Genomic DNA, 9,732 nt, shown 5'->3' on the forward strand with positions numbered 1-9,732 from the left:
TGGAAATATCGTTTTCGGGGCAGAGAAAGGTGAACTGCAACCACAAACCAAGTAGGCGAAGAGTCTTCGGGATGAAACATGCAATCGGGGCCCATAGTGCGAAGCCTTCAGAAGGTAAGTGGCAGAGAGGGGATGTACTCTGGGTTCGCCCCTGACTCACGTGGATGAGGGCCATTGTCACGTGGCATGCCAGTTTTTTAAGCAGGTTGAAGTTCATACCATTTCTATTCTAAAGTAATGTGTACTTTTAACAGTCCAATGTGTCTTTCTTTGTATTTCTTTCTGGTTAGCACATGGCTTGATTTGATTGAATAAAAAAAATGAACTCGTTGCTCGTTGGATATCATTTTATTACCAGTGGTTAGATGGCTCTATAAATTTGGACTGGTTCCAGCTATTTCTACCACCCAAATGGTTAGAAGTGGGTGTGCATCTAAAAGAGCAGTTTGTGGTGCAGACTACTTAATCACGCATCGCTCGTGAGTTATAATATCATAACATGACATCATAAATATCTGGCATATAACATGGTAACGTTACCTATCAACATGACTTATCAATGCAAGGTTAGTGAAGTGATGAACGGGTGAGTGGCACACGGTAATTTGATATAAACTCTAGGAAACTATTGAAATAATATTATTATATTATTATGCCATGCATATCATTCAGCTCTGACATACTGGTCATCTCGTGCAATCAATTCAATTCCGTGTAGGTCTTAAAATGTTAGAACTGGTAAGGAATTTTGAATGACAAAATACACAAATTTAATGTGTTCTCGTAGTTTGTGACGTATTGTGTGTCATTTGTGTGTCATTTTGATTTTTTAACGTAGCTTTAACAATTTTTACGATGTCTGCAGTGTGGCAGTTTATAGTGATGCCTAGGACGGGGGCATCATGCTGCAGACATGTAGCATGATGTCCCACACCAGGCCGACCAGTCCTAACACTAACCTCTTAATGCTGAGCGCCAAGCGAGGCACCTGTTAGTACCATTTTTGTAAGTCTTTGGTATGACTCGGCCGGGGCTCGAACACACGAACTCCCGCATCCAAGTCGGACGCTCTAACCACCAGGCCACCGGAGCGGTAGACCCTATTTATAGATTACACTGTACTGTTGTGTACTGTGGCGTATTTATTTATGACGTGTGAAAATATGAGAAAGAAACAGGCGCAATGGACAACCCAACAATTAGACAGAACCCCCCCATATGTTTGATCATACCTGTCCATTGGCGATACAATATCAGTCATTAAATATTTTATACAACATAAAATGTAATTTGCACGAGTTTGAGTTTTACGGTTACTATCTGTTTCATTAGAAAAGAATATAATATGTGTACAAAAATGTCAAAAGGATATGACAACCCAAGGAAAGAAATTATACCGCGATGCATCAACGTGACGTACCATGTCTAAATATATAATTTCTGAAACTTTAGACCTGAGGAACAAATACAATACAAACGGGAATAAGATTGAAATACAATTAAAATATATGTAAAAAAATAGGCTACATAATATGACTTTAAACATGTTCTGAGGAGAAAATTCCATTAAAGTCAAATCTCCACTGTCCGACGTAAAGATCTCAGAGACCGCTTTAGGGTCATGTTCTGGTGACCTTTGAAATAACCAATGGAAATGCAGCTTTCAAAAATCTGAAAGTGAATCAAATTGTTCGGCAAATATTGATGCTCTTCGGCCACACTGCTCAGTCTCCAAACGCAAAAATATAACACTTTATCTGAATGGCTGATAAAAATTAGTAATTAAGGTAATAAAATAGGTCATCAGAATGTGACCCCTAAGCGGTCGCTGTCAGAGTTTAACATACAACAGCGTAGATCTGATTTTAAATATATTGTCTGAGGACGTAACACTTTATTTTCCAGAATTTTAGTTCAGAAAAGATTACATAAGATTTCATCCTGCTAATGGTCTTGAAATTGCAGCTGGAAAAATATTTACCAAAGAGAATCAGTTGTTAGAGCAAGCAATGAAATATATATGGAATTTCAAAATGGCAGATTAACTTCACGCTGATTATGAATGAAGATGCTATCAGTCAATTTTAATTCATACACTGATTCTAAAAGTTTGATTCTAATGTTTTATATTGAAAATTACACTGGACATTATCAATAATTACAAGTTACTGCATTTGTATTGGAAAATGTGAACAATATTTTATAAGCAATATTTCACGACCTTGGTAGTGCTGTATTACTCCGCGAAAACGAGTTTTATTTTCCCATACAAATGCAGTAACCTTTTTGTTATGTACTCATTTCGTTTTTGTACCTAAGGCTTACTAACAAGCAGAACACTTTATAAGAAACAAAATAGTTGAGTTTATGTTTTGTTCCAGATAAATCCATAACCGTAGATCTATCAGTGCACATCAACAATATTAATAAGCACATAGCACCGTCCAGAGCCCTTTTGAACTTGGTCTCGCGCTCCTCACTAATTTCAAAAATAATTCTCATTTTATCCAATTTAAAATTAAAGTTTAGAGTAATATTGTGAATGAAAGCGCATTGAAACACCTTTCCAGTTGGTCTGGAATGGATTGACTTTGTTTTTTTGTCGATCCAACTCAATTCTGCTTTTTCTGCTTGTGATGGACTGGATGTATAGGGACAATTCCGTTCAATGTACATGTGATTTGATCAGTTGAATCAAGTGCACATGTGTTTCTGTCATTGATTGTTTGGAGTGATGATGAGGGGAAAATATGAATTCTTTTAATTAAAATTATCAATAAGATGCTATGGAATATCACATTCATTTTGTTTTGAGTGCAGTAAGTACAGTAAATAACTGTTTAAATTATTAGAATGTATTTTCGATTATTGCGTCTTTCGCGTTTGCTGTGGACATTGCAAATATCACGTTCATTCGATAGCTTGTTTGAAAGTTTCATTTGTAAGTCAGTGAACTTGTCCACATTGTTAGCATTAGTATGGAAACATACTGCACGATTCTGACAACGTAAAGTTAACGGAGAAAAAATGCGAATATAATAATAAGGTATATTCGTTTGATATTTTTTTACCTTTTATTGTCACTTAAACAGATGTCAAAGTAGTGGTCACATTGGTCCACGGGACATCCGGGGATGGTCCCATCACAACACGCGCCGTCGTACTTGAGGGCAGACGGATTCCAATACTCGAACAATGTCACTGTGATTGTGCCAGTTCCAAACACAGTTGATACCTGGAGATAATAATAAAAATATTATTACTAAAAGTGCCAGTATACAAACAAACAAAGATGGTTATAGTTGTAGTCATCGTCATTGTCGTTATCATCATCATAACACGACGAGAAGTAGATATAGTTTCCTTTTCTCCACTTCGGGATTTCGACATTTATTTATTAAGGAAATTAGAAATGAACACTTCACAAAGAAATCGGTCGAAAATGTTTGGCCACTCTTAGGAAATATAAAAAGTAGTCTTATTACATTTTTTGAAAGTAAAATATTGCAATCGATGACAAACTTAGATAAAATATTGACTACTTACATTGTGAAGCTTTTTCATATATAATTTCTGTGTGATATATCATTCATTACCAGGCTTCTAATTGTGCTGTTATTTGGCCGCTATGGGATGATACCGAATCAGCCAGAAACATAACAAATGGGGCGCATGCGCAGAACCCAGGAAAGTTTAGTATTGATTTCGTCGGATTCTATACTGAGTCACTCACAAACCTTCCAACAAATTTAAAATTTACCTGGCTGGGTTTTTGGACGATTTTTTTCAAACTATTTCCGATCGTGTTCATGAAGAAACATGACCAGAAAACGTTGAGCGACTTAATGACATTCGTGACTACAAGTCATATTGACATGGTATTTTATGCTAAAGACTGGATATAGTCTCATGGCAAGTTTTCACGGGACTCGCTTTGATCAATACAAATAAAGGCGGTAGATCAGTTGCTAGATTCGTAATTCAAGGGTCACAGGTTCGATACATGCACAGATCGGCTGCCTCGATGTGTCTATAAGAAAAGCATTTAGCTCCTATACCCTCGACATGAATTAGCCAAGATTGTATTTAATAAGTATCTTTAAAACCAACAAAAAAGTGATAACTATTAATATCGTCAAGGACTGTCAAAATGAAAAGTCAAGGATTGGGCAAAAGCAAACTTCAATAGAATACCTAATGTATTAGGTAGAACCCGAATTCTGCGTAGACCAGTATCTCTTAAAAGATAGAAACCACCAAAAAATATATAATTTCACGGCCTTGGAATATGCTACAACGTCCAACGCCCCATGAATTATGAGTGGCCAGAGGGAACAGAAATTTAATCATTTTACTTCCACGTACAGCAAGCATACTATACCGTGCGGAGTAAATTGAGAGGGAACATATGATAATCGCCATAAGGCATACACTGTAACAAACTGGACTCTTCATCTCAGGTCAGACTAAACTTCCATTCAGTCATTAATTTATGCGACAGGTATTAATTTCAGACATGACATTTAAGTTTTGAATTCCAGGTCCGGATCAGGGGCAGGGGGTCTTGGGTTACGGAACAGACACCCCGGCAATAAAAAAGCAACAGAAAAACGTACACACACAAAAGTAATGTATGTAATGTCGCTTTCCACTTGAAATTTGATCATCGTTTTATTCTTGTGTACGTTTTTTTAAGTATTATGCACACTTTGAGTAAAATAGGCACATAGACATTTGCTTGGTGCCCTTTCAAGGAAAGTCAGGACAATTTTGAAATTTTGGATTCACCACCCCACCCCCAACACTAGAGAAGATCCGTGGCTGAATTCAACCATTTGATAGGATGAACTTTGAGATGTACATAAGTTGTACCAATTAAATTTCTTCATCCCAGATTCAAACTATAAAATATGTTGGTGTAATCTATGCATAAGTGCTGGAATCTAGACCTATTACTAAAGGTCTGTCTGTGAAATCCGGGTCAGAGAGGTAGAAGAAAATATAGCCACTTGATTTCTTCAGAAATATATCGCAGAGATTTGTTTGAGTTGATACCAATCATTGTTCCGAATCTAGGTCACTGGAGTCAGTTTTATATCTTGTTTATTGACATTGTTTGTGAACATATTACGTGAAGAAAGGTGCGGATACTTTCCTTTAAAGATACGATATGCTTGGAAAATGGTATATCATGGAGACAGGGCATTTTCAACGGCATTTATCGATTCTTCATTTAGTTAAGGGCTGCTTTTTTGCGCTCTAACCAAATGTGTCAATTTTGATCAAGAACTAATCAACCAGATATGGTATTGTTCATTGATGAAAACGGACCAATATAAATAAAACTGGCTACCGTCTGTTGACCTTCTTGTTTCTTTGCATAAATTAAAATTAAATATAAGTGGGCCGTGCTGCAAATCTTGTTACATCTGTTGACTCGGTTATTTTTTTGTCAATACAGTGACATCCTTATATCATAGCCCAATACTCCAAGACAGGCGAACCAAGTGTGAATTATTATCGCGTCAAGTTTCTAGTATTAAAATTGTACTGGTAAAATACATGTCTAATCTCTGATGGATAGTGAAAGGATTTCAAGCTGACTTCATTGGATTGCACATTTACTTCTCTTTATTTTTCATGTGAAGAACCATCAAATCGAAAAATTAAATTTCTTGTTCTGATATTCACTATTTAGAAACATCCTTTTTGATGTCAGAGCAAAATAAATACATCATTTTGTTTTCGTATCAAATGACCATTTCTTTGGGGGAAGAGTAGGGGTGGGGCTAGGATTTTCTTTCGAACCATGATGCGGGGTGGTCACCTAAAGATAATTCTTTTTTTTTAGAACTAATACTATATATAATTAATTCATTTTTATAGATGTGATCCTGAATATTTTTTCAAGCTAATTTAGGCACTGGACTTTTTTCTCTCCCAAAATGCCATAAGCCGTCAAAGGACGTGGCATTTTATCGTTCGAAAAGCAACACTGTAATGGCAGGATTCAGTCTGATCACGTGGCACTGTCAAAATCACTGCTCCTTTCCCGTCCAGTCAGTAACGTACAGAAACAGGTTTAACCCTCCCATGCTGACAATGTATGCTGTAATAAGACTGAGTGAAAATCCAACAAAAAACATTATACATTTTTTATTATCGTTTCATTTCATGACAAAGATGTAAATATTTCAGGTTAATATGTGTCAGAATATGTGCCGACTCAGTTAGAAAATACAAATGCCTCAAAGGCCTTCCATACTGACGTTGGGAAAAACTAAAGACTCGAAGGCCTTCCATATTGACATTAGAACAGACTAAAGACTGGAAGGCCTTCCGTACTGACATTATAACAGACCAATGATTCTAAGGCCTTCCATACTGGCATTATAACAGACTAATGATTCTAAGGCCTTTCATACTGACATTATAACAGACTAATGATTCTAAGGCCTTCCATACTGACATTATAACAGACTAATGATTCTAAGGCCTTCCATACTGACATTATAACAGACTAATGATTCTAAGGCCTTCCATACTGACATTATAACAGACCAATGATTCTAAGGCCTTCCATACTGACATTATAACAGACTAATGATTCAAAGGCTTCCATCAGGCATTCTTGTTCGCAGTGAATACAGAATTCCACAGGGTATATACGAAAATTAACAGAATTATTTCCACAATAGGTGATGTCAAATTCCTCTATTGACATGTTCGAAGAATAAATTTTAATTCACAAGTCAACAAAACATGTAGGGAGCTCGATAACATTGTGTCAAATTTGATTAAACTGGTAGTGTACAAACGCCTTATCGTGATTTTATCATTGTAAACAGTAAGGCAGGAAAAGGCCAGAGGAAAAGACGAAGAGTGTACCTGCTTTGTTTCAATCTAAGAAGAGAGTTTATACCGTCTCCAATCTACGCCACATTTTATTTAATTCATTTTCATTTCTAAAAAAACAAACATTCGCAAGCATTTGAAACTGTATGAAATGTATTTTTGGAAACTAATTTATTTTAAGGATACAGCAAAGCGCAAAAGAATGCCTGCATGCAAAATCGATTTTTAAATTTAATATGACTGTTGTCGGACCAATTTCAAATAGATGTAGATATTTGGAATACTCGGACCTTCAGTTCTCTTAAAAATATATTACCATAATTATTTAAAAAATTTAGGAAACAAACACTTTGAAACTTAGATGACTAATTGAAGAAAAGTTATATTTATTACGTATGCTCTAACGATAAAATTACCATTGTTTTTACGACTGCATTTATCATTTAAGTTGGGGAATCGATCAAGAAAAATGCCGAGCTACTCGTATTTTTAAATAAACTAATGGCCACATGCAATCGGTAAGTTTATAGGTTATAAAACCATGAATGAACTATGAATTAAATGCTGAAATACATGCACCCAAGTTTTCGATATTGTGGCTAAACTTTGCAGAACCATTAATGAATCATGGCATTAACATAGCAACTATCAAAACGCCATGCAGGAGTGAGCCAAATGCGTTGAGTGTTTGCTATGGAACTTGAAGTTCAAACGATTTCGTAAGATTGATGATGTATGCCTCTAAGACTGGAGAAAAAAGTTTGTGTATTTCGCATTGTTATATCAAGAGAAGATTCTGTTAAATTTACCACTTTAGAGATCTAAATTTCAAATTGTGTGACTAAAATGTAAAAAAAACCCCAACAACACAACAGCATAAAACAACCTAAATATATATATATATCAAACAGTGTAAAGCACACGTCTTTCTTCCTATAAAGTCAAAATCGCCCTTGTTTTTATATTTATGTATATATTACTTGAGAAGGGAACACGAATATTAAATATGTAATTTTTACAATTGGGGATGTAGATCAGTTATATTTACCATCTATTAATCGTACAAACTGGATTATTTATATATGTTTAATATTTAAGTTCTTTAATGTTTTAATTTTTTAGAAAAGGTATTGTGTAATACTGGGTAAACGGATATTGTGCTTTAAAAATGGTATTGTCTAATACTAGGCAATTGACGATTTTGTTTAAAAAGGCACTAGGTAAGACTGGACAATTTAATGTTTTGTTAAAAAAGGCATTGCGTAATTCTGGGTAATTGCATATTTTGTTAAAAAAAGCCATTGTCTAATACTGGGTACATGTATATTTTGTTCAAAAAAGGCATCGTGTAATACTGTGTATTTGAATATTTGTTGTAAAAGGCATTGGTAATACCAGGTAATTGAATATTATGTTCAAAAAAGGCATTGGAAAGTAATGGGTAATGCGCCTCTCTTGTAATGAGCAACACTAATGACTGGATTTTTATTTCTGAAACATAAAGCCGAAGATTTAAAGATTTGACGATTTTTACATTTCTGAGCTATGTTTCTACCTCTCTCTCCATTTATCTTGGCTTGCGACTAAAAAAGGGGTTGAGAGGAAATTGTTCACCAAATAAAGATGAAACTACTTACCCATAACCAGCATACAATAATAAATAATTCCAATTTCATTATTTCCAGATTTTTTCAACTGCAGTGGAGTCTCGGTAGCCAGCTACGTTGATATCTTCAACGGCTCTGATCAACTTAAGCAAGACTCGCAATTTTAAATGTGGCAGGTCTTCTGATTGCAACTTCAGATATCTAAAGAATTTTTTTCATTGAAAAATTCTGAAGCAAGGGATAAGCACTATTTGGTTACCTAGCCAGCCAAGGTATGCCGAACCACCGCCCTCTGATAACGATTGATCAGCAACATCGGTACATACATTAATAATATAGTGATCACGGGGCTTAGGTGGGGTGAAGGCGGGGACATTTGGGTTTAAACGTAGAACAATGTATTTGCGTGGGTGATAAGAACGTTGTGTAAATATAATTTTTTTTTTAAACCAGGGGCATAGGTTAAAAATGTAGAGATAAAACAGTTTTATGTCACTGGATCGAAAGCATTACTTGCAGTTTGACAAGATATGCGTGGGGTTGACGTTGGGTATCTCAGTTAAAAAAGTATTTTCACACCCATTGTTAAATCTCTTCGATTTCTAACCATCCTTTATACTGAATTTGCTCAACTGGTATTCAAAATCTTTCGGATCCGTCCAAAATCGATCAGTTATAGAGAAGGTCAGCTTTGAACACTCTTCGAGTCGTAGAGACCGATAAGTGTGATTTATTATTGGGTGTAACGAGTTCTATGTAAATTCGACATCAATTCATATCTGTCAAAGACGATACCCTGTTCATGCTATTGAACGGAATGCCTTCTAAACTGTAATCTGCATAGGTGCGTTGATCATTCCGTAAATATGAGCAATCATTCCAAAGTCTTTAAGGTCACGAATAGAGAATATTATTTGAGTAGGATTCTATTGGAGAACTCTGAATTAGGTGGCAAATATGGGTTTATATAATACTGCGTTTGTTTGTAATATTATAATTATAGTGCAAAATACCATTATCCATGTACAGCTTGGAGAAAGATGAGATTGATGATGATAAAATAAATACTGCAATAAGTTTGGCATTTCTATACGTTCATAACATTATTGAGATGACAATGCGTACATAAATTGTTTTGATCCTTTATTAGTTATTTTCACTACAGTTTGGTTCTGAAAATTCAAAAACTATACCAACTTAAAATTGTTAATGAGATTTAATTCGTCCTCTACTGATGCTTGAATCAAGGTTTGAGGGTTACGATGCCAAC

At 35.3% G+C, this 9,732-nt stretch overlaps 1 protein-coding gene across 1 annotated transcript in view; it reads right to left on the reverse strand.

Annotated features, from left to right (window-relative positions):
* Nucleotides 1-8,728, reverse strand: part of LOC149806438 (delta-like protein D) — a 41,275-nt gene extending 32,547 nt beyond the window's left edge. Inside the window, exons 1-2 of the mRNA XM_089979824.1 lie at nt 8,493-8,728; nt 3,072-3,235 (exon numbers count right to left, since the gene is read on the reverse strand). Of these exons, the coding sequence (XP_089835950.1) occupies nt 3,072-3,235; nt 8,493-8,531 (203 nt within the window). The 5' untranslated portion in view covers nt 8,532-8,728. The remainder of the gene's footprint in view (nt 1-3,071; nt 3,236-8,492) is intronic.
* Nucleotides 8,729-9,732: the final 1,004 nt, after the last annotated feature.

This window comes from Sinohyriopsis cumingii, chromosome 1 (genome assembly GCF_028554795.1).
Source record: "Sinohyriopsis cumingii isolate HCF-2022 chromosome 1, ASM2855479v2, whole genome shotgun sequence".
In the NCBI taxonomy this organism is placed as follows: Eukaryota; Metazoa; Mollusca; class Bivalvia; order Unionida; family Unionidae; genus Sinohyriopsis; species Sinohyriopsis cumingii.